The following is a 26,516-nucleotide window of genomic DNA, read 5'->3' on the forward strand; positions in this document are numbered from 1 at the left end:
AAAAACTGACTCGAGTAAATAATACAAAGGTCTTTGAGATAACAGAAGAGGAGAAAAAGCAGTATGTACTGGAACTTAAGAACAAGTTTGAGCTTCTGCAGACAGCTCAGGACCAAGATATCGATGAGGAATATTACAACTTTCTGAAACTGATAAAGCCGAAGAAACCTATAGGGAAAAAGAAATCCAAAGAAGCAAAAATTAGTCAAGAAACACTTGTTATGATGAACCGAAGGTGAAAAATGAAAAGCAAGATAAACACTGACAAGGAAAAAAATTGAGTATACTGAGTTATGCAAAACCGTTAGAAAGAGACTCAGAGAGGACATAAGAAGATTTAACACAAGAAAAGTAGAACAAGCATTAAGGGGAAACAATAAATCAGCAGCCATGAGCAGTAATACAGAAAGACAAATGATACTGAAACTGAAGAATAGCGATGGTGTACTTATAAACAGCAGAGAAGGCATAATTCAAATGGCAGAAGACTACTATAGAGAATTATACAAGGAGCGAGGGAATGATGCCAGCAGTGGGGAAGATAGATTGCAAATGAGCAACACATACCCAATATTCTTCCTGATGAGGTAGAAAATGCATTGAAGAAAATGAAGAATCAGAAAGCCCCGGGGAAGATGAAGTTACTGTAAAGTTGTTAAAATTTGGAGGAAGAGACATAACACAAAAACTGGCAAGGCTCTTCACAAAGTGCATTAGAAAAGGTGTGACACCTAAGGAGTGGAATAATGCAATCATAGTTTTGTTGCATAAGAAAGGAGATAAATCAGAAATTGGAAATTATAGACCAATTAGCTTGTTATATCCCACAACTACAAGTTGTTCACAAGAGTCATTACTAACAGATTAGAAAGAATACTTGATGAGAACCAACCAAAAGAGCAAGCTGGCTTTAGGACAGGATTCTCAACTATGGATCACCTTCACATAATATCACAGCTAATGGAGAAAGCAAATGAATATAAAACACCATTATGCCTGGCATTTGTGAATTATGAAAAGGCATTTGACTCCATACAACGTAAGGCAATGTTTCGGGCACTGGAAAGACAAGGCATAGATCCCCCACATATTATGATTTTGAAGAAAATATACGAGAATGCTACCTCCTTTATTAGACTAGACAAAGACAGTAGGAAATTTAAAATCGAGAAAGGAGTTCGACAAGGAGACACAATATCTCCGAAGCTGTTTACTGCTGCCCTTGAGGAAGCTTTCAGAAGATTAGACTGGTCGCAGAGAGGAGTCAATGTGAACGGAAAGTACCTAATCCATTTACGATTTGCAGATGACATTGTGGTCATAAGCCATGATCCCAAAGAAATCTTAATCAGTTATGTACAGTTAGTAAGGATTTTTGACTAAAGATGAATATGGCTAAAACAAAAGTAATGATGAACAAGTATGCCACAGAAAGGGATGTAATGATTGAAGGAGCAGTAATTGAAAAGGTGGAGTCATATACTTATCTGGGACAAGTCATTGGCTGTAATAATGATAAATGGCTGGAAGTCAAGAGAAGAATAAATTTTGGATGGATAGCATTCAGGAAATATAGTCACATACTGAAGAGCAATATCCCAGTTTGTCTGAAATGTAAAATAATGAACCAATGTATACTTCCCACCATGACTTATGGAAATGAAACTTGGGCACTCACCAAAAGAATGGAAGAGAAGCTGAGAACTACACAGCGAAGAATGGAACAAATTATATTGGGAATCAGACTGTTAGATAAGAAGAGAAACACATGGATTAGGCAGCAAACTCAAATAAAGGATATTCTTATCAAAACTAAAGAACTAAAATGGTCTTGGGCAGGACACATAGCACGAAGACATGATGACAGATGGACTAAGAAAATAACAGAATGGTACCTAAGAGGAGCTAGAAGAAAACCTGGAAGATAAAGGCGGAGATGGATAGATGAAATTCATGAGTTTGTGGGTAGTAAATGGATGGCCAGTGCTCAAAACAGAAGGAACTGGAAAGGCTTTCATCCTGCAGTGGATTGAAAATGGCTGATGATGATTACAGAAAGTACTAGGGATGAGAATATTCTTGACATCATCATAACTAATGAATCAGATGATATTACAGGGCTTAAAATACAGGAACCATTGTTAGGAAGTTATCATGAAATCGTCAGCTGGAAGATGAAGAAAAATGGTGCAGTAGTTAAAGAATAAGGCATGGATTTTAACTTTAGATTTTAACTTTTGAAAGTTTAAGGCACTGTATTGCATCTATGAATTGGGTGGATTGCCAAGGGATGGTGAATACATTTGAAGTATGGAATACTTTTAAAGCAAAAATTACAGAAGCCATGAACACATACATACATTTAAGGTAACAAAAGTAGAGGATGGTTACAAAAGTTTAGAAGCTATCCTTGATGGCAGTATACCATCAAAAATACAGAAAGAGGAGGATGCCAAAATGGATGACTGCAGGCCATAGCAGAAAAAGATAACATGGGACAGTTACAGAGTACTGAAGCCTACAACAGGTACAAGTTTATCTGTAATAGTACCACAAATAAAGTCAGGGAGGCCAAGGCTGCATATGAGAAAGCATTGGCTAAGACAATGAAGAATTGGGACATGGAATTTTTTATGTATGTGAATACAACAAAGCAGAAAGCTAATCAGATCGGACCCTTGTGCACTGGGTGTGGAAAAGGCTTAGATAACCCAACTGATGTTGCAGATGAACTGAATAGGTATTTTACATTGGTCTTCACTGACGAACCGTACTTCATGCCAAGAAGAGGCTGTGCGAGTGAGGCAACCATATGAAATTAGTGATGTCATAATTACAGATGATTGATTATTTGGATTTTAGCAAAGCATTTGACTCGGTCCCTCATGAGAGGTTACTGTATAAGCTTGAACAGGTTGGGATTACTGGTAAGATTCTAATGTGGATTGCTGGGTGGCTGCAGGGCAGAAGGTTATGATTAATGGATATTCTTCAGACTGGTGTAACATCAAAAGTGGAGTCCCTCAAGAATTGGTTCTTAAAACACTGTTTTTTCTCATTTTCATAAATAACATTGATGAAGGTAATAGAAGCTGTGATGTCAAAATTTGCAGATGACGTAAAGATTGGCATAGTCGTTAATGATCAGTGCCAAGCAGCACACCATAAAGATAGCTTGAACAGACTTCAAATATGGTCAGAGAAGTGGAAGCTGCTTTAATGATGCTAAATGCAAGGTCTTAACACTTGGGGAACAGCAACCCCCAAATAAATTATACACTCAGTGGGGTTGAATTAAAAACAGTGGTGTCGTACTGATGATTTATCAAATATTATCCTGTAGAGATAGCGAGAACATAATCCCACTGTATAAGGCAATTGTAAGATCACATTTGGAATATTGTGTTCAAGTATGGAGCCCTCATCTGAAAAAAAGACATGGGCATCTTGAAAGGGTCCAAAGGTAGGCAGCTCGAGTGGTGAGATCGGCAGAAGAATGACCGTATGAGGAGACTCCGATTATGTGGGTTACAGAGCTTGGCAACCAGACACCTCAGAGGTAACCTCATGTGAGGTTTATAAGGGATTAGTAAAATGAATGAAGGTGGAGTTCTTACTGTTATAAAGAATTCCAGAACTAGGGGTCATAATTCAAATTACAGGGATTGAGGTTTAGATTAGATTGTAGGAAGTTTTCTTTTAGACAGTGAGTCGTTGATTGTTGGAACAAGTTGCCCTCACAGGTAGTCGAAGCTGACAGTTTGAATAAATTCAAAGGTCAATTGGATTTACCTGTGAGATGAGGTAAGCATATAATTTGTATTTTCTTATCTACTGGTTTTTTTTTGCCAGTGCAGCAAAAGCCTGTGGCTTACTTGCTTGTTTGTTTGTTTGTTTTAGAGTTTTATGCCGCATTAGCATCTAAGGCTATAATGCGCCAGGCTTACTTGCACTATATGGCAAATACTATTACTATTACATAGAGAAATCAGTGCCCAGAGCATAAGCTTTTTATTAGCTTGCTTAACTTTATTTCACATTGTTTCTGTAATCTACAGTAAAGATCCTATAACTATATACCTTTTAATCCAACTGCGAAGATGTATTTTATTTTTGATATTGTTCAATTTATTTACTTGACAGAGCTTGTTCAAAAGTACTATACTCATTTTGGACAATAAAAGAAATTATATATGTATCATCTGTTGCAGAATACACAAATTCAAATTATTATTCAATGGTAGCAAAGCTTGTTGCTCATATCCATACATGTTTTTTGTCTGTGGAAGTGTGTGTTCACTGACTAATTCATGTTGTGTGGGCTGAAAAACCCAAAATAACTCATGCAAGGAACCCTACTTCCTCTGCCTAAGCTCGGCAACTTAATTAAGATTAATTATGAGCTCATCACTGGATTCAGAGAAAGTTCCTTTGTATTGGAGAAATGCCCAATGTAACTGCCAATCCATAAAGGTGATTCTAAGAGTGACGTGTTTAATTACAGAGAAGTCAGTCTAACTTCAATAGTAGGGAAAATCATGGAGATGCTGATTAAGAAGGTAATACAAGGGCAGTAGACAGAAGCGGTTAAAGAAGCACAGCACAGATTTATAAAGGGAAAATCTTGTTTAATTATTCTCTAGCTTTTTGAGAGTTGCTCATGGGTTGGATGTAGGAAATAGTTCTGGAAAAACCTATCAACTTCATCTATCCAGGGCCTCCATTTCTACAACATCAGGTAGAAGTTTATAACAACAATAAATCTGTTTTTCATGTACTTCCAACACAAACTTTGATACTTTTGATTTATAGTTTATGCTCTCCCATTTGCCTATTACAATTGTTTGAACTTCCTGACTGTTCGAAAGACAAAAAAAAAAAAATAATAAAATAAAAATAAATGCAATTTTGTTGTTTGTCAATTTACCGAATCAATATGTTAATGTAATATCATTCACTAATCTGTATGTGGTATATTTATCGTCATGTAAAAACCTTTACTTTAATTGCTGAGAATATAACTCAGAATTTATCTTCACTTGTTTTTGTTTACAGTTATCCTGAAGCACATGTTTAGTGTTTGACTCATACACTGTTAAAGAAGACACATGCAAACGTGAACAATGCTTCATGTAGTTCACCAATGTAGAGGGAGCTTAGAAGCTTATGCAATTGGAACTATAATGAAAAAAATAGTAAAAAAAGCTACCTTGCCAAGTTTAGGATATTAAGTGAGGAATTTTTTTATTGGATTTAAAAAATAAAAGGACTTTGATATGGATATAATTGGCTAACTTATAGAAATAAATGCACCAAATTGATTGAGGTGTATAAAGCCTTGAATGGTTTGAGCATGCTCAATGCCGGATGGGATTCTTCCTCTTGCTCAGAATAATCACATGAGAGAGCATAAATTGAGGAAAGACAGTTGTAGGACAGATGTGTGGAAGTTTGCCTTTAGCCAGCAGGTGGTTGATTGCTGAAACAAATTTCAATCTGTTGTTGTAGAAGTTGATAGCTTAAATAGATTCAAGGCAGAACTTGACAAACATTTGGAGCGAGGGGATGGGTGAAATAAGGGGGGTTTTTTTGGTTTTTTTTTTTTTTTTGGCTGATGCTATATAAGCTTGCTTTCTTGCATCATGTGCCCTTGCTAATGTTAATTCCTATTTTAATTTGTTGCATTTATTTCTGTAAATTTGTGTTTTATGCAGAAAGTTAATTGTGAAGTAGCAACCTAAAGTTTCTATTCTGAAAATGGAACATTGTTTGAATGGATTAAAAAAAAAAAAAAAAAAAAAAGAAAGAAAGAAAGAAAGAAAGAAAGAAAACTGCTAGTGATGAATAATCCCAATAAAGTTAATTCCAGAGATAGTGATGAAATATTTAAAGGGCCAACTTTGTAGAGATAAGATAAGAGACTTCTTGATTTATAATACTAACTTCTATCAGAAACGAAAACCATTATCATCAATGTTAAAGAACTAAAAGAAGAGTGCAACTCTATATTAATATCGCAAATTAATGAAGTTTTTTTTATTAGTGACTTGAAAATGGCCCACAAGGCATACAAGTACAAAAATAAAAGCTTAAAAAACAGATATTAAAAAGAATGATTTCTAACTTAATAATTTTTTTTAAAAAGAATGAGATTTAATTTAGATATTGTGTTATTAAAAAAAAGATTTCAAAGTTTTAGCAATAGGGAAAAATTGTTTTAATCATAGTGGCCATTGTAGCTTAAAGATTTTAGGCTTTAAACAAAAAGGTCAAGCTAACAAATAACTATAATTGCATTGTCTATAGTCACGCTGTCTGTAAATGCATTGTCATTGTGAATAGGAGAGGCATTTGTACATCGCCATTCCATAGGTACTAAACAGAATCCAATGATGTCTCATATTCATAGCCAAAAGTTTTTTAACCTCGCTTGATTCTTATTTTAATGTGGTTGGATAGATTCCATCAGCCCCAAGTGATTTTTCTTATCTACTTTTAGCTTCAGAAATCTGTTTCATTCTCTTCTCTGCACAAAATCACTTAGCCCTCAGTTATAACTTGGCATGCTTCTGGTATTCCCATTCTTAAATGCTTCTTGACATATAAATGTAGAAGCAAAATATTTATTCAGTTTCTCACTGTCCTGAACAAGATCAATAGTTGTGCCATTCATATCTAGTGGGCCAATGCTGTTCATCCCTTTCCATCTAGTGTTAACATAAGCAAAGAATTCTTGATATTCTTCTTTGCATTCTTAGCCAAGGACTTCACATAATCTACCTTAGTTTCCGTAATCCCCAACGTGACTTGGTTGCAGACTAGTTCGTACTTATTACAGGTTTCTGTGTCTTCTGATAACTTATAATCATCCCATTAATTTTTCTTGTTTCCTTCTCAGTTCACCTGACATCCATTTAGGTGTCAATGAACAATACCTCTTAGTTTGCATAAAAAGCTCAGTGGTTTCTATGATTACTTCCATGAATCCTTCTCAATTAAAATTTGCAGTTTGTGACGGTTGCAAGACAGATGTGTAGAAATTTTGTTTCAGCTAGTGGGTAGTTGTTTGTTGGAACGAACTTCCATCTTTCATTTGTGTTGTGGAAGTTGGTAGTTTGAATAAATTTAAAGAAGAACCAGACAAATTATTAGAGGGATTGGATAGGTGATGTGGAAAGAGTGGTTTGTTTTATTTTGCTGATGCTGTATAAGCTTGCTTTTTGCATCATTTCCCAATACTAATACTGCTCTATATAAACTAAGATAAGCTAGAAATGGCAGTTGAGTTTATAATATTGATAAATGCAGGGTGTTGCATTTGGAAATTAGTGTTTTTCTTTCTTTTCATTTTTTATGGCACATGGGCAATGAAGAACATAATACGCCAAATTCAAAGTTAAAATAAATTAAAACCAGTGGTAATCTAGAAATAAGCTACCATGTCAGTGTATAAAAAACAAGTGAAAAAACAAAATAATATGATAGGTACAAAAAACAAAATAATATGATAGGTACAAAAAAACAACTTAGATATATATATATTTTTTTTATGTAAACCCCAAACACGAGAGGCATTAGAACCTATACTACTTAGTACCGTGCTTGGGTTGGAGGTTGAGAAGACAAAAGAAGATATTTGTTGACTTGAACTTTGAAGATATTTGTTGACTTGAGCTTCTGTAGACTGTAATTTTGAGGAAATACGTATGAAGGAAGGTTGTTCGAGAAAACGGCAGTTGAATGAATAAATGAGGAAGATGAAAAGTTGGTTCTGTGAATTTGAAGTTGGACAGTAAATGGATGTTGGCTGATAGCAGCACGTGTTCGGACTGTTCTGAAAGAGACAGCGGGAATTCTAGAAGCCAATTCAGAAGAACAGTGCCCATGGAAGTATCTGTAGAAGAGGTATGCAGCAGAAAGAGTATATCTATGGGACAGCGAGTGGAGAGAGACTGTTAGAGATGAATCATTAATTAACCTAACTGCCCTCTTCTGAATGGAATCAAGAAGCCTGCGAGAGGTTTTGGGGACACCACCCCAGATGTGGGAACAATATTCCAGGGTAGGGCGGATTCGCAATTTGTACAGAGTGAACAGCTGTTTGGAAGAAAAGTAACGCCAAGAGCGAAAGAGAAAACCAAGTTTTTTAGATGCAGAGGAAGCAATATTTGTAATGTGCTTGTGCCAAGAGAGATTAGAAGTCAGGGTAATTCCCAAAAGAGATATATCATTTTGCCTAGAAATCGGAGTGTCACCAAAGATAAGCATAGGAGCAGAAGAATCCTTTTTTGCGAGATATAAGACAAGACTGAGTTTTAGAAGGATTGAAATCAACTAAGTTGTCTTTGCCACACTGGAGAATTACCTGAAGATCGGCATTTAAGGAATTGGTAGCAGATTTTCGAGAAGTAGAAGCTATTTGAGCAGGGCAAGGTTTCTCAAAACAGAAAGTGGAATGCAATGTGCTATCAATGGCAAAACTATGGATAGGATTTCCAGTCAATGGAAGAAGGTCATTAATATACAAGAGGAAAGAGAAAGAACTGAACCTTGGATGACATCGGCATTAGTGGAGAAGTTAGAAGACAGAGAGCGATCTACCATCATCCTCAGTGAGTGATCAGAGAGAAAATTGGATAACCAATTACAAAAAACAGTAGACAAACCATAAGACAGAAGCATGTTTAGAAGACCTTTATGCCAAACACGATCAAAAGCCTTTGAGATGCTTGAGTTTCACCGAAATTTCCATTGAATTAGTCCATAAATGGGTAACATAAGCCAGAATATCACCGGTGGATTGACACTGACGGAATCCATACTGGCGATTGTTGATCAGACAGAAGGTTTCTAGGTAGTTTAAGAGTTGGCGGTTAATTGATTTCTCCATTACTTTAGAAAGAGTAGAGGTAATTGCAATGGGATGATAATTGGATGGGAGGGATTTGTTCCCCTTTTTAGGAACTGGCTGGATATGAGCAAATTTCCAAGCAGAAGGAAAAACACATTCGGAATAAGAAAGTGAAAAAAAGGTGGAAAAGAACAGGAGTAAGTTCAGGAGCACAGGTTTTGAGAACAAGTGGAGAAATACCATCGGGACCTGGAGCTTTCTTGGCATCAAGATTCATCAAAATCCTTCTGACATCCTTTTGACGGAAGACCACAGGAGGCATTGAATGAAGCTTGTTGGGAATGGAGGGAGGTGTTTTACCAAGATCATTAATACATGAGTTGAAAGAAAAATGGGATGCTAGCAGGTCAGCTTTGTCCTTGGCTGAAGTGACAACAGAACCATCTGGTTTTGACAGAGGTGGGAGCAGAGATGGGCAAAAGTTGCGGCCAATAGCTTTGGCAAGAGACCAGAATGTTCGGCTACCATTAGGGCAAGAAGCAAGTTTTCTACTCTTAGCCTGTTCAAATTCTAGTTTGGACTGATTAATAACTGCTTTACAATTGTTGCGAGCTTAGCAGAAAATGAAACTGAAGAATTAGAAACGAGCCAATTATGATATGCAGCATTCTTCTTTTGAACAGCCTTAGCACATTTATGGGAAAACCAAGGTTTAGATAAAGGACAAGATTTTAAAGTGAAGTATGGGATAAAGGATTCCATTCCTGCTAGAATAATTTCACTGACACAATCTGAGCAAATGTTGACATCAGAGGTTTTGAAACAGTAATCTGACCAGGAAAAAGAAGAAAAGAAGTCTCGCAGGTCATCCCATTTTGCATTCTTGTAATGCCAAACAACACGAGGTTGGGAATAGCCATGAGATAAAGGCTCCACTGGAGAAGAGACAATCACCAAGTTGTGAACTGAGGTGCCTAATGGACCTCTCACTTCGACTGTGTACTTAGAAGGGTTGTTTGTGAGAAAAAGATCGAGCATGTTGGCTGTATGGTTAGGATTATCCGGTATTTTTGTAGGTACATGAACAATCTGTGCAAAAGTGCAAAAGTACAAGTGCAAAAGCCTCAGCATCTCGACCAGTTGGGTCAGTGTGACGAGAAAATGGAAGCCAGTTGGAGTTGTGAACATTAAAATCACTAAGGAAAATTATCTCACTGTTAGGAAAGTTGGACTGGAGAAAGTCGAGTTGCAAAGAGAGGAAGTCAAAGAGCTCCAAGTGATTAGTGGAGTTGGGAGAACGGTAGAGAGAACAGATGAATTTGACGAAATGAGGTAGAGAGATTTTAAGCCAGAGAAGATCAAAAAGAGGAGATTCCAAATTACCAAGTCTCTGACAGGGAATATCGGAATGGACATATGCACAAGTAACACCTTTGAGGCGAAAGGAATCATACAGCGAATAATTTGGGAAAATGAGATGAACAGTACTTGAATCAACTGATAACTGAGATTCTGTCAGAAGAAGTACATGGGGTTTGGCAGACTGCAAGTAGAAATGGACATCGTTGAGATTAGAATTGAGACCACGTATATTTGTGAAATAAATTAGGAAGCATTTGGGAGGTTTAGATCTTTTCGCAGATAAGTTTACCCTATTAGTTTGACAATTCATGGTATATTCAATAGTAAGAAAAAGTGGGTGGAACATGCTGTATGAAGTAATGAAATTTTTGGATATGGTGTGCACATATCATGTACCCAGATCCTTGACATAACGTGGGCTCAAAAATGCCCCCCACATACACACTACTCGGACTCCCTCCAGTCACTATCTGGCACAGTAGAATTAGCAAGATTATACACTAGTTGATCTGGAAGCCTCCCAGAGAGTTACCAATAGGTTCGGTCTGGTGTACTAACTAGTGGCCAGCCTGCGAACACCGTTTTAGAGCTGTACCCTCGAAATGTAAGGAAGATTGGATCTCGCCACGATGTTCATCATAACCTCAAAAGTCATCAACCACACCTCGACCCCTGCTTACGTTGGTTCACACCTCAGTGGTCACCCACTGTGTGCTTGTGAATGGAGGTTAAACCCAGCATTACTAACAGTCCCACCTCGTGAAGGCAAGCAGAGGATTTGGCTGTCACAGACCATCCGGACTTTGCTGAAATTGGGTTCACTTGACTTGAGTGTCACCCGAATATCAGTTCCATCAGCGTTTTAGACTCCCAGGTAGTAAGTACAGCTTGTCTGGCATATCTCAGAGAATGTCTGTGACATCCTCAAGGACCAGATATATTTGTACAGATACACGATGTGATGGTCACAATGTGATGGTCAGATTTATCAAGTGCATATAGCACTTGATAAACCTCTGGCATCCTCTTTCCTAAAGAATTCCTCATGTATGAATGTAGATTCAAAATAGCTATTCAGTTTGTCAGCAACCAGAGCAGGATCATCAACAGTTAAATCTTCAATATCAAGTGAATCATTTTGATTCATCCCCTTCCTTCTAATGTTTACATAAGTAGAGAAGCATTTTCTACTCTTCTTTGCATCCTTTGTCAAAGACTTCTCATAATCTGCCTTAGTATGCCTAACTTCATTTGCAACTTAAATAATCTGCAACTTGCAGACTAGTTTATATCTAGTATAGGCTTCTGTATTACTTGATAATCTGTGTGCATCCCATGAATTTTTTTTATCTTCCATGAGTCTCATGAATTTATCTGACATCCATTTAGGCCTAAGCCTCCGTAGCCAGGTGGGCAGGAGCAGCAGTGCGTAGCACATGCTTCTTGATTAGACCTGGGTTCGAGCCCATGACCACCAAATACGGATGCGGAAGATCAAGGAATGACCACCACATATCCCCAGAGCAATATGACCTTAGTTGCTAATGCTCCTAAAAACCAAATAACAACATTTCCAATTTCCACACTGCATAATATGCTTCTTAACTAAGAGCATAGCCCCTCTCCACCCTCCTGTGCCACCTGTTCTTTTTGTATACATTGTACTCCCCATATTCAAATTCCGAATCTCTTATATTTGAGTAACACCTTGTCTTCAATTTCCCCACAATGTCTGCATTTGATGACTTGAATGGTACTTCAAATTTATCAATTTTTATTTAGTAGCTAGCAGCATTAATGTACACACAAGTATACATGCACCCTGTTCTTATACTTATTTAAGTAAAAGAACACAGCCCATATATTTGCTTGCAGCAGGTCTTGAAATCCACGAAACCTTGCTTTCCAGGCTGGTTCATGTTCCAATAGAAGCCATGCAATAATCATTTTCACCTCTGCCTTTGGCTATTGTTAATCCATCATATCTTTGGGCATGCTAATACATATCTTTTTGTATGTTTCACAGTTTCAGAACCACTACTCTACACAAAAAATGAACAGATATGGGTGATGTCACAAATGAATACTGCATTTTAAAATTCTGTTAAGTGAGCTAGGCACTTATAGTTTCAGTATCAAGAGCTGAGATTTATGGTATTACATTTGCATTTTGGGAAACCAAGATTTTCTTGAGAAAGAGAAAGGAGGGATGGGGTGTAATTTACATTTCATGTTCTTGCGTAATTAAAAATTGTACGAGACAACAGTTTGGCAACTATTGTTTCTAAACAACTTTTAGACTGTTGTGTTCATAAATGTCAATACAACAATCTATAGAAAAATACATTCAGAGCCAACTGTTATTGAAATGTTATTTTGCCACCTCCCCATCATTGTATAGTATGCACTTTTGCTTTTATTAATATTAGTACAAAGAAAGAAATAAAACTGTTGTAAGATGTACTTACTTATCAGCACATCTTCTGTTACCAAGGGAAAAGCTACAAAAATAAATAAAAATTAGTATACAAAAGCAGAGGATGCAAACTGGAAGAAATAGTGCTTTTGTTCTTCTTTTATTTGGTTTCTCTATTAAACTTTTCTCTATTAAAATTCAAAATTAAACTTGAATCAATGAAAATACTACTGTGATATCCAGACATATGTAACTTGCTCTGACTAAAATCAGGCCAGGTTGATGAACAGTTTTTAATAATTCCTTTTTTAATGATTCTACTTTTCAAATTTATTTTACTTTCTTATTAATAGTCAAAGCTAAATTATGTTTTTTGACCTTCGTGGCTTTTTCATTCCATCATGTGACATTTATCTATAAAAAATGTACACTGCTTCCCTTACTTGACACCTGTAAATGCCTATTACCCCCCCCCCCCCCTAAACAAAGAAGCAAATAAATATAATGCTAGCAGTATAAATAATGTTATGGTGGTGGGATTTTTTTTTGGCATGAACTTAAAAACATGTTTAAGTCTTTTAAAAAGTTTTGTGTTTGAAGTATTATTAAACAAGTTAAGCTAATGTACATGTGTGTTACTTTTCATATGCATTCAATTTTTTTTTCTTAAATAACTGAATTTTTGTTCTTTTTCTGTGATCAACAGAAGTGAAAAGTAAATATAGTTATCTCCTTATCAATTAATAATTAAGATTATAACTTTACAGAACGCTTAATAAAGCTCTACAGTTTTACATTCTCAAAACATAGCCATTCAGTTTAATAACAACTATATAATATTTATTACTTTCCTTCCATATACTTTTAAATCTCTTCACGAGTGACATCACATTCACAAGTCTTATTATAACAATACAAACAAAGTGTGCATGGACTGTCTAATGCTAATGCTAATACTGTATTAAAACTACATTTAATCAATGAATTTTTTCTCATACAAATTGTATGGAAAAAATAATAACTACCTGATTTCTATTTGTCAAATTTTAAAGAAAATCCATCCAGTGGATGGATTTTCATTAAATTGGATGGATTTTCAAATTCTATTACATACAGAGAGGAGAGAGATGGACATGGTTAAGAGAATAGGTACATATAAGTGTACGTGAACATGCCTAAAAAGATTTAGTATTTAAACATGCATCATCTATGTTAATTTGTATATTTTTACTTCAAAATTCTTTTTCACTGTTGATGGACCCACCCTTCAATGAATTTTGACTTTAGCATCCACACTGCAATCCATAAGAGCTTTTTTTCAACAGGCCAAACACATGGAACTCGTGTATTAATAAATCAAGATCGTATACAGACTATCATGGTAATGAAACAGGCCTACGCGCTCTGGATTCATTAAGAAATTTATTATAGTTGCACACAGAGCGTATAAATAAAAGAAGAAATATATTAGCTTTCGGCTATATGGTAGCCTTCCTCAGAATTAAAAAGACACGAATGGCAGTTGGAATAGAGATGTGCACTGCCAGGTGCGTGAGACGCGAGATTTAATTGTTTGTTGACGTTTGTGGCTGTGACGCATGATGACGTGGCCAGCGTTTGTCCAATGATAGAACTACTGACTCTGTGATCGGGTTGACTTGGCAACCACTGTTCCTGTTCAAGGATTTATCCGAAGATTTTATATTTAACGATTCCAACCAGGTACGCTTTAGGTAATGGTGGGATCTGTCTACCACCACGACATCGCGGTGTGGGTCGATGTCGTGGTGGGTTGTCCAGACATGCTCGGCGATAGCTGAGTGTTCCACATCCGCTAAACGGATCGCTCTTTTGTGCTCCGAGAGACGTTTCTCGAGTCGACGACCAGTCTCTCCAAAGTAGCAGCTAGTGCAGTCACGGCAAGAAATGCGATAGACCAAACCGCTCTGTAGAAGGGTGGGGACAGGTGTTTTCACGTTGGAAATGAAAGAACGCAGTTTCTTGCCTGGGAGTTGGATGCACTTTATCCCGTGTGTTCTTAGGATTCTACCGATCTGTTGTGACAGGTTGGGGTAGTATGGGATAAATGCCCTCGTGGATGGCTCGTCACTGTTGGTGTTGCAGTTGGTCGTCACGTTGTCACGTGTCTGTAGATCACACCTGTCGAGGACGTCAATGGGGTAGCCACACCTCGTAAGGTCTACTTTGACCCTGGTGATCTCTTTGCGTCTTTCATCGGCGGAGCTGGAGTGTGTCCAGGCGCGAGTAAGCAAGGTTCGGGCAGTGGAGAGGAGGTGGCCTCGCGCGTGTGCTGACCGGAAGTTGGTAAACTGGCCAGCACACATGGGCTTTCGATAAACTGTCGTCCTCAGGCATGTGCCTTCACGTCGGACAAGTGTATCTAGGTATGGTATAGAGTTGTTCGACTCCAGCTCAATCGTGAATTTTATGAAGGGCGATAGTGAGTTGAGGTAGGATAGAAGTCGCTGACCTGAGTCTCTAGGGATGACCACGAACACATCGTCAACATAGCGACACCAAAAGGCGATGTGATCTGGTGCGTGTGTAAACGTACGTCCCTCTAACTCCTCCATCACGATGTTTGCTGTGACTGAGCTGACAGGGGAACCCATGGCCGTGCCATGTATCTGCTGGTAGACTGAGTCATTAAATATGATCGCACCCCCTGTTAAGCACAGTCTGAGGGCGGCGGAAATGTCATCGGGTGTGAGACCAGTTCTTTCGTTGAGGGTTCTATCATTGTCCAAGAGTTGTCTTGCACAAGAAATGGCAAGTTCCACAGGGATGGAGGTAAAGAGCGATATGACGTCGAACGATGCCATAACTTGATCCTGCGAGATGGATACAGCAGTGTTGAATTCATAAAAAGGATTCGCACTGTATCCATCTCGCAGGATCAAGTTATGGCATCGTTCGACGTCATATCGCTCTTTACCTCCATCCCTGTGGAACTTGCCATTTCTTGTGCAAGACAACTCTTGGACAATGATAGAACCCTCAACGAAAGAACTGGTCTCACACCCGATGACATTTCCGCCGCCCTCAGACTGTGCTTAACAGGGGGTGCGATCATATTTAATGACTCAGTCTACCAGCAGATACATGGCACGGCCATGGGTTCCCCTGTCAGCTCAGTCACAGCAAACATCGTGATGGAGGAGTTAGAGGGACGTACGTTTACACACGCACCAGATCACATCGCCTTTTGGTGTCGCTATGTTGACGATGTGTTCGTGGTCATCCCTAGAGACTCAGGTCAGCGACTTCTATCCTACCTCAACTCACTATCGCCCTTCATAAAATTCACGATTGAGCTGGAGTCGAACAACTCTATACCATACCTAGATACACTTGTCCGACGTGAAGGCACATGCCTGAGGACGACAGTTTATCGAAAGCCCATGTGTGCTGGCCAGTTTACCAACTTCCGGTCAGCACACGCGCGAGGCCACCTCCTCTCCACTGCCCGAACCTTGCTTACTCGCGCCTGGACACACTCCAGCTCTGCCGATGAAAGACGCAAAGAGATCACCAGGGTCAAAGTAGACCTTACGAGGTGTGGCTACCCCATTGACGTCCTCGACAGGTGTGATCTACAGACACGTGACAACGTGACGACCAACTGCAACACCAACAGTGACGAGCCATCCACGAGGGCATTTATCCCATACTACCCCAACCTGTCACAACAGATCGGTAGAATCCTAAGAACACACGGGATAAAGTGCATCCAACTCCCAGGCAAGAAACTGCGTTCTTTCATTTCCAACGTGAAAACACCTGTCCCCACCCTTCTACAGAGCGGTTTGGTCTATCGCATTTCTTGCCGTGACTGCACTAGCTGCTACTTTGGAGAGACTGGTCGTCGACTCGAGAAACGTCTCTCGGAGCACAAAAGAGCGATCCGTTTAGCGGATGTGGAACACTCAGCTATCGCCGAGCATGTCTGGACAACCCACCACGACATCGACCCACACCGCGATGTTGTGGTGGTAGACAGATCCCACCATTACCTAAAGCGTACCTGGTTGGAATCGTTAAATATAAAATCTTCGGATAAATCCTTGAACAGGAACAGTGGTTGCCAAGTCAACCCGATCACAGAGTCAGTAGTTCTATCATTGGACAAACGCTGGCCACGTCATCATGCGTCACAGCCACAAACGTCAACAAACAATTAAATCTCGCGTCTCACGCACCTGGCAGTGCACATCTCTATTCCAACTGCCATTCATGTCTTTTTAATTCTGAGGAAGGCTACCATATAGCCGAAAGCTAATATATTTCTTCTTTTATTTATACGCTCTGTGTGCAACTATAATAAATTTCTTAAGACTATCATGGTGCTTCCCAGTACATCTTTTGAAAGAATATCTTCCTGAATCGGGGTGGCAACATGTGGGTGTACATTATCATGAAGCAGGATGATCCAGTCTGTCAGCTGTCCTGGTAGCTTGCATTTGATACTGACATGAAGCAGGTATTGTTATGAACTACCATTCAACATCAGGTTCTTTAAAGTCTAACAGCAAAAGATCAGTATTCAAATAAAAATGGATGTATAAAGATTTGCCCAATAACTAGTAACTTCCAGCTAATAGTGATCCCGTGAATGGAAACGGCTTGTTGATATGAGAGACTAACAGAGGCTGACAAGGCTTGTGCAGAGTAATGGAAAGGCTACAGTAACCTAGTACAATAGCAGTAATCAACAAGGCATTTCAGAAAGCACAACTCATTGTACTTTGTCATGTATGTGGTATCACAGCCTATGAACCAAACTGGATTGAACTCTTGTCAGCAAAAAAACAAGAAGGTACAGTTACAGTGGGGTCAGAAACACTAACACTAGACAGTGAAGGGAATGGAAAATATTTCCTGCTGTGACATCCCCCAGTTCTCACTGTTTCTCGCTGTTGGGAAGATTAGAATATGGCAATAATACAGCACAAGTCCATAGACCCATTCCAATGGTGTGGAGAGTGTTTCTGTGTGGCACATTGATAAGAGTGGACAAAAATTTGATGCCACAGGTTATCTGTAAATTGTTTCTCACCAGACACGTCCCTTCGTGGTTGTAGGTATCAATCTGAAAACAGGTTCTTCCAAATGGGATAACAAGCCATATCACTATGCGAGAATTATACAGAACTGATAACAGGAACAACTAGTTCAGCCAACTGCAGTGGCATCCCCAGGCACCAGATCTCAGTCCAAGTGAGCACCTGTAGGATAAGGTGAAATGAGCTACTCAGAGTAGAAAGCTATGACCAACAAATCTACCATGACTAGAAAGAAACTGAACCAAGAACTAGAAAGAAAATGGACTGGCATTCTTGTGGCACACTTTTGACACATCATTGAGTCAATGCTATGATGAATCCAGGCTCTCCTGAGGGGGAGGGCTACTCACTATTATGTATGTGTAAAGTGGCCTTATAAGTGTACATTTTAATTCAATTAGTGAAATGAATTAAAATGTACACTTATGCAGATACTCTTTCTTTTAAAAGTTTGCATTGTGACATTTAATTTTAGTGTATAGTTTGTTTGTTATTTAGTTTTTAGGAGCATTAGCAACTAAGGCCATATTGCTCTGGGAATATGCAGCGGTCATTCCCTGACCTTTCCGAATCCTCTGTATTTGGTGGTGATGGGCTCGAACCCCGGTCTAATCAAGAAGCGTGTGCTACGCACTGCTGCTCCTTCCCACCTGGCTACGGAGGCGCTACAGTGTATGGTAACCTTAAAGAAAGCAATACGAGGTGTAGCTGTTAAATAACGAGACTGCACATGCAGCCACTATAAACCAAGTGCCACCTGTGAAACAAAGGCACAGAAGTTGACCATGAAACCTTTCCCTAGTTGTCTATCATGTCATATTCCAACATACTCAATTCACGTTGCAGTGAGGCAGATTTTCATTACCTTGGGTTTTCGCAGTTTTCTGGAAAAATTACAGACAAAAGAACCAAACAAAGAATCAATCTCAAATTTTTAACAAATCTAAAAACATCAACTGAAAGTTATGAGTTGTTACATCAAGTTAATAGGGAAGATACTATATTAAGAGCTTACATGGTTCAATGGCATAAAAGGCTTTTAGAAGAAAGAGAAAATGTGGAATGCAATGAATCGACCAGGTTGTCCAGTATAAAAAAACCAAAAAAAAAACCTGACAAATATGTGGATCAGGTAATAACACTGATTAGATTATTGTTTAAGAATTAGAATCAGAACTCAATATGGAAAAAGAAACAGACAAATTTTAAATTTTAATTAAAAATTTAGGCATGAGAAAAGTGGGCACCAAGCTGGTGCCAAAATTTTTGAATGAAAATCAAAGAATGAGAAGACTCCAAGTTAGTGAAGACGTTTTCAAAAAAAACTGAAGAAAATTTAGATTTTCTGGGTACTGTAACAATTCTTATAATGAAAGTTGGCTGTTCCAGTACAACCCAGAAACTAAAAGACAGTCAATGCTGTGGAAGATGTCTTTGTGTTTTCAAATGCTGGAGCATTGATTCAAGCATTAGGCTCTGTGGCTGAGTGCTTGATGCATCCCCCTCTTTTAATCCTTTGAGGGTATCAACTTTATTCTTCAAGCTCTCATATAACCTTAACAGAATGCTGAGTTTCTTAACTGGTGGTCTAGTCTGAGGCATGATTTTGGTCTAAATTTAATTTAAAAATAACATATGAAAGATCAAAAAGAATAATTTTTTTTTTTTATGAGAACCCCAAACACGAGAGGTATTAGAACCTATAGTACTTAGTACCGTGCTTGGGTTTGAGGTTAAGAAGACGAAAGAAGATATTTGTTGACATTGGACTTGAATTTCTGTAGATTGTAATTTTCAGGAAATACGTATGAAGGAAGGTTGTTCCAGAAAACAGCAGTTGAATGAATAAATGAGGAAGATGAAAAGTTGGTTCTGTGGGTTTGAAGTTGGACAGTAAATGGATGTTGGCTGGTGGCGGCACGTGTTCGGACTGTTTTGAAAGAGAGAGCAGGAATTATAGAAGCCAATTCAGAAGAACAGTGCCCATGGAAGTATCTGTAGAAGAGGCATGTAGCAGAAACAGTGCGTCTATGAGAAAGCGAGTGGAGAGACTCTGTTAGAGATGAATCATTAATTAACCTAACTGCCCTCTTCTGAATGGAATCAAGAAGCCGGAGAGAGGTTTTGGGGGCACCACCCCAGATATGGGAACAATATTCCATGGCAGGGCGAATTTGCGATTTATACAGAGTGAGAAGCTGTTTGGAAGAAAAGTAACGCCGAGAGCGAAAGAGAAAACCGAGTTTTTTAGATGCAGAGGAAGCAATATTTGTAATGTGCTTGTGCCAAGAGAGATTAGAAGTCAGGGTAATCCCCAAAAGAGATATATCATTTTGCCTAGAAATCGGAGTGTCACTAAAGATAAGCATAGGAGTAGAAGAATCCTTTTTTGCAAGATATAAGACAAGACTGAGTTTTAGAAGGGTTGAAATCAACTAAGTTGTCTTTGCCCCACTGGACAATTACCTGAAGATTGGCATTTAAGGAATTGGTAGCAGATTTTCGAGAAGTTGAAGCTGATTGAGCAGGACAAGGTTTCTCAAAATGGAAAGTTGAATGCAATGTGCTATCATCGGCAAAACTATGGATAGGATTTCCAGTCAATGGAAGAAGGTCATTGATATACAAGAGGAAAAGAGTCGGGGAAAGAACTGAACCTTGGGGGACACCGGCATTAGTGGAGAAGTTAGAAGACAGAGAGCCATCTACCATCACCCTCAGTGAGCGATCAGAGAGAAAACTGGATAACCAATTACTAAAAACAGTTGGCAAACCATAAGATGGAAGCTTGTTTAGAAGACCTTTATGCCAAACACGATCAAAAGCCTTTGAGATGTCAAGAGCAACTACTTGTGTTTCACCGAACCTTTCCATTGAATTAGTCCATAAATGGGTAACATAAGCCAGAATATCTCCAGTGGATCGACACTGATGGAATCCATACTGGTGATCGTTGGTCAGACGGAAGGTTTCTAGGTAGTTTAAGAGTTGGCGGTTAATTGATTTCTCCATTACTTTAGAAAGAGTAGAAGTAATTGCAATGGGATGATAATTGGATGGGAGGGATTTGTCACCCTTTTTAGGAACTGGCTGGATATGAACAAATTTCCAAGCAGAAGGAAAAACACCTTTGGAATAAGAAAGTGAAAAAAGGCGGCAAAGGATAGGAGTAAGTTCAGGAGCACAGGTTTTGAGAACAAGTGGAGAAATACCATCAGGACCTGGAGCTTTCTTAGGATCAAGATTCATCAAAATCCTTCTGATATCCTTTTGACGGAAGATCACAGGAGGCATTGAATGGAGCGTGTTGGGAATGGTGGGAGGTGTTTTACCAAGATCATTAATACATGAGCTGGAAGAAAAATGGGATGCTAGCAGGTCAGCCTTATCCTTGGCTGAAGTGGCAACAGAACCATCTGGTTTGGACAGAGGTGGGAGCAAAGATGGGCAAAAGTTGCGGCCAATAGCTTTGGCAAGAGACCAGAATGCTCGGCTACCATTAGGGCAAGAAGCAAGTTTTCTACTCTTAGCCTGTTCAAACTCTAGTTTGGACTGGTTAATAACTGCTTTACAACTGTTGCGAGCTTTGGTGAAAAAGCTCGCAACAGTTGTAAAATGAAAATGAAACTGAAGAATTAGAAACAAGCCAATTACGATATGCAACATTCTTCTCTTGGACAGCCTTAGCACATTTATTGGAAAACCAAGGTTTAGATAAAGGACGAGATTTTAAAGTGGAGTGTGGGATAAAGGATTCCATTCCTGCAAGAATAATTTCACTGACACGATCTGAGCAAACGTTGACATCAGAAGTTTTGAAACAGTAATCCGACCAAGGAAAAGAAGAAAAGAAGTCTCGCAGGTTATCCCATTTTGCATTCTTGTAATGCCAAACAACACGTGGTTGGGAATAGCCATGAGATAAAGGTTCCATTGGAGAAGAGACATTCACCAAGTTGTGATCTGAAGTGCCTAAAGGACCTCTCACTTCGACTGTGTACTTAGAAGGGTTGTTTGTGAGAAAAAGATCAAGCGTATTGGCTGTATGATTAGGATTGTCCGGTATTCTTGTAGGTAAATGAACAATCTGTGCAAGGTCATTAGTAATTGCAAAAGCCTCAGCATCTTGACCTGTTGGGTCAGTGTGACTAGAAAACGGAAGCCAGCTGGAGTTGTCAACATTAAAATCACCAAGGAAAATTACTTCACTGTTAGGAAAGTTGGACTGGAGAAAGTCAAGTTGCAAAGAGAGGAAGTCAAAGAGCGCCAAGTGATTAGTGGAGTTGGGAGAACGGTAGAGACAACAGATGAATTTGACACAATGAGGTAGAGAGATTTTAAGCCAGAGAAGATCAAAGAGAGGAGATTCCAAATTGCCAAGTCTCTGACAGGGAATATCAGAACGGACATATGCACAAGTACCACCTTTGAGGCGAAAGGAATCATACAACGAATAATTTGGGCATCTGAGATGAGCAGTAGATGAATCAACCGATATCTGAGATTCTGTCAGAAAAAGTACATGGGGTTTGGCAGACTGCAAGTGGAAATGGACATCGTTGAGATTAGAATTGAGACCACGTATATTTGTGAAATGAATTAGGAAGTCCTTGGGAGGTTTAGATCTTTTCGCAGATAAGCTTGCTCTATTAGTTTGACAATTCATGGTGTATTCAATAATAAGAAAAAGTAGGTGGGACATGCTGTATGAAGTAATGAAATTTTTGGATATGGCATACATGTGGTAAGAATATACCCAGATCCTTGACATAACGTGGCCTCAACAATGCTCCCCGCATACACACTACTCGGACTCCCTCCAGTCACCATCTGGCAGAGTAGAGGCAGCAAGATTATACACTAGCTGATCCGGAAGCTTCCTAGAGAGTTACCAATAGGTTCTGTCCAGTGTACTAACTAGCGGCCAGCCTGCGAACACCGTTTTAGAGCTGTACCCTCGAAATGTAAGGAATATTGGATCTCGCCACGACGTTCATCATAACCTCAAAAGTCATCAATCATACTGCATGATGGAAGAGATAGGGAAAGGTTGACCAGAACTTAGCTCTAGAGACTAAACATGGGTTCCACCATTTCAAGCCTCCAATAAGCAAAGTGGTGGTATTTCACCGGTTGATGAGAGTCATCTACCACCTAGTACTGCCTGGTAACATAGAGGGGCGGCGTTCCTCCATGTGGTGTGGGCGCCACACCTCGACCCCTGCTTACGTTGGTTCACACCTGGGTGGTCACCCACCATGTACTTGCGCATGGAGGTTATACCCAGGATTACTAACAGTCCCACCATCGTGAAGGTGCAAGCAGAGGATTTGGCTGTCACAGACCGTCCAGACTTCGCCGAAATTGGGTCCACTCGACTTGAGTGTCACCCGAATATCAGTTCCATCAGCGTTTTAGACTCCCAGATAGCAAGTACAGCTTGTCTGGCATATCTGAGAGAATGTCTGTGACAACCTCAAGGACCAATAATGGTCCTTGAGGTTGTCACAGACATTATGCCACACATAATGCCACACTAATCTCACTTATTTACCGGTATTACAAACTACATTCTTTCAAATTACATTATATACTAAGTGATAAAGTCATGTTAATAAAACACATCTGTATTGCTATAAATTATAATTTTATAGGTCCCTTCTGATACCGATAACACTGTTACACAACTATGTAGGAAACTTCCAATCGCCTAATTGATACAACACAATTGCGGCAAAATTCAAACATTCTTATCAGTACAACACAGGCAGCAAAAGTTGTTTTTCTTAAGCAATTACAAAGACCAAGTTCACCATGTTAATCCGAAAATCATAATCAATAACTACACTACTGATTATAAATTAAAAGTAAAAAAAAACAATAATTTGTAAGCAATAAAGTTCTAGTTAATGATTCCGGAAAAAGAGATTATTAATGATTAATGAAAATTAATGATTAAATTAGCATCATCAGTAAAGATTAAGGTAACTGAAAACTAAAATTAATAATTTAAGTAAAAAAAATTAAGATTTTAAACCACCTTTAATTTTGCATGTAGTGATGAAGTGAAGTAGTAAACATCTGGGAAATGAATTATTTTTTATTTTATTAGTAATAAATATATTCTAAACCATACACAGGTGAAGTGATTTCATTTCAAGTATTCTGATCACGATAATCAGTGCAACATGCCATTCAAACATTATATAACGGAATAAAAAACGGGAACTACTTTTACTTATATTTTAAAAGCTATAAATATATGGCATATAAAAAGTCTGTGACACTGCAGAATAGTGATTTTTAAGAGTGTTGGAATAAATCAGCAACAAATTTTTCCTACTACAATCCAGATTTTTGAAAAACAGTTGCCTTATTTGGCTCAATGATAAAGAAAACATACACAGAGGTTTCGAAGAATATGCCTTTCCAAAGAGATTCATATTCTTTGCATATTCTGCATTTCCAAAGAAAGGCCAAGGTTCCAAAGAAAATAAATTCAAGGCAGAACTAGACAAACATTTGTATTGAATAGATGTTTGGGAAGGTTTTTTTTTTTTTTTTTTGGCTAATGCTATATAAACTTACTTTCTTGCATCATATGCATGCCTCTACTAATGCTAATATAAATAATCCAAATCTTATATCATTTTATCATTATCATTTAACAATTGGTTGTGTTTTCAATCTATATTAAGCAGAGTAAAAAGTTATTATAAATTTAGAAAAAATTAAAATTATTGCAAAATGATAACTTACTAGCAGCTTGTTCCATTCTGTTGACCATCCCTGCCTAAAAATAGCCTTCCAAAGTACTGTTCATCTACTGGGCGCTGAAGTATAGTGACCTGAGTGTACTGGACCTTATTAGGAATCCGATCCACTTCCATAATGTATTCTTCTTCTGTTACCTTATACATGTAAACAACTATATATATATATATTTGGGAAACAAATTTAAAAAAAAATAAATAATAATGATTATAAAAAGTTTGATTGCATCACCACAAATGAAACAGTATAACCCTGAGTCTCAGATCTGGAATCATAACTGCACAACAAGGTAGCAGTCCAATATGAAATTTTAGCTGATTAGGACTAATCACTGTTATAAAGTCAAAGAAAAAATGAATGACTATAACTTTCAATAACAGATGGTGTCATCTTTGCTTTCTTTGACACTGGAGACCTTCACATTGAGCTCTGCTATTTGCAATCTAAAATGTAATGTTGCAGTCACCATTACTGTTGTCATATCTGGAGTTGGCTGGTAACAGCCTAGTGTCGAGCAATTTTGGTTAATCTTTAGTAAATGGTTACACCTCGGTCATGCTGAGGTGTGGCACAAAGTAGTGATTGGCAAGGCTAGCCCTCTGCATAATTTGCCACTTATTTGCATTGGGATGTGTTTGATAGGCTGCTTTTGCATCAGAGTGGTAACTGATAGCCTATCAAACACATTCCAATGCAAATAAGTGATAAATTATGTAGAGTGACTAGCCCTGCTAATCACTAGCAATGGCTAGTGATTAGCCGGGTAGCAGAAGCTACGCTTGCTGATCACTGCTTCATGCCATGCCTCAGCATGACTGATCGAAGCACATACCATACACTCAAGATTAACTGTAATATTTTCAATATTAACTGCAATGGCCATCCATTTACTACCCACAAACTCATGAATTTCATCTGTCCATCTCTGTCATTGTTTTCCCGATTTTCTTCTAGCTCCTCTTGAGTACCATTCTGTTATTTTCTTAGTCCATCTGTCATCATGTCTTCAAGCTATGCCTGCCCAAGACCATTTTAGTTCTTTAGTTTTGATAAGAATGTCCTTTACTTGAGTTTGCTGCCTAATCCATGTGTTTCTCTTCTTATCTAACAGTCTGATTCCCAATATAATTCATTCCATTCTTCGCTGTGTAGTTCTCAGCTTCTCTTCCATTCTCTGGACGAGTGCCCAAATTTCACTTCAATAAGTCATGGTGGGGAGTATACATTGGTTCATTATTTTACCTTTCAGACAAACTGGGATATTGCTCTTCAGTATGTGACTATGTTTCCTGAATGCTATCCATCCAAAATTTATTCTTCTCTTGACTTCCAGCCATTTATCATTATTACAGCCAATGACTTGTCCCAGATAAGTATATGAATCCACCTTTCCAATTATTGCTCCTTCAATGATTATATCCTTTTCTGTGGCATACTTGTTCATCATTACTTTTGTTTTAGCCATATTCATCTTTAGACCAAAATGCTTACTAACTCTGCATAACTGATTAAGATTTTCCTCTAATTCTTTGGGATTGTGGCTTACGATCACAATGACATCTGCACAACTTCGGAGATATTGTGTCTCCTTGTTGAACTCCTTTCTCAATTTTAAATTTGCTACTACTTTTGTCTAGTCTAATAAAAGGAGGTAGCATTCTCATATGTGTTCTTCAAAATCATAATATATGGGGTATCTATGCCTTGTCTTTCCTGTGCCCAAAACATTGCCTTATGCTGTATGGAGTCAAATGCCTTTTCATAATCCACAAATGCCAGGCATAATGGTGTTTTATATTCAATTGCTTTCTCCATTAGCTGTGATATTACGTGAAGGTGATCCATAGCTGAGAATCCTGTCCTAAAGCCAGCTTGCTCTTTCAGTTGATTCTCACCAAGTATTCTTTCTAATCTGTTAGTAATGACCATTGTGAACAACTTTTAGATGTCAGATAATCTAAATGGTCTATAATTTCCAATTTCTGATTTATCGCCTTTCTTATGCAGCAAAACTATGATTGCATTATTG

General features: G+C 38.3%; 1 protein-coding gene across 2 annotated transcripts in view; it reads right to left on the bottom strand.

Annotated features, from left to right (window-relative positions):
- Spt20 (transcription factor Spt20 homolog) overlaps positions 1 to 26,516 on the bottom strand; it is a 357,561-nt gene that overhangs the window by 134,026 nt on the left and 197,019 nt on the right. For both annotated transcript variants that reach the window (XM_090388213.1, XM_090388212.1), the window contains exons 13-14: positions 24,473 to 24,624; positions 12,682 to 12,714 (exon numbers count right to left, since the gene is read on the bottom strand). In XM_090388213.1, the coding sequence (XP_090244339.1) occupies positions 12,682 to 12,714; positions 24,473 to 24,624 (185 nt within the window). The remainder of the gene's footprint in view (positions 1 to 12,681; positions 12,715 to 24,472; positions 24,625 to 26,516) is intronic.

This window comes from Mastigoproctus giganteus, chromosome 2 (genome assembly GCF_048544385.1).
Source record: "Mastigoproctus giganteus isolate SK-2022 chromosome 2, ASM4854438v1, whole genome shotgun sequence".
NCBI classification, from domain to species: Eukaryota; Metazoa; Arthropoda; class Arachnida; order Uropygi; family Thelyphonidae; genus Mastigoproctus; species Mastigoproctus giganteus.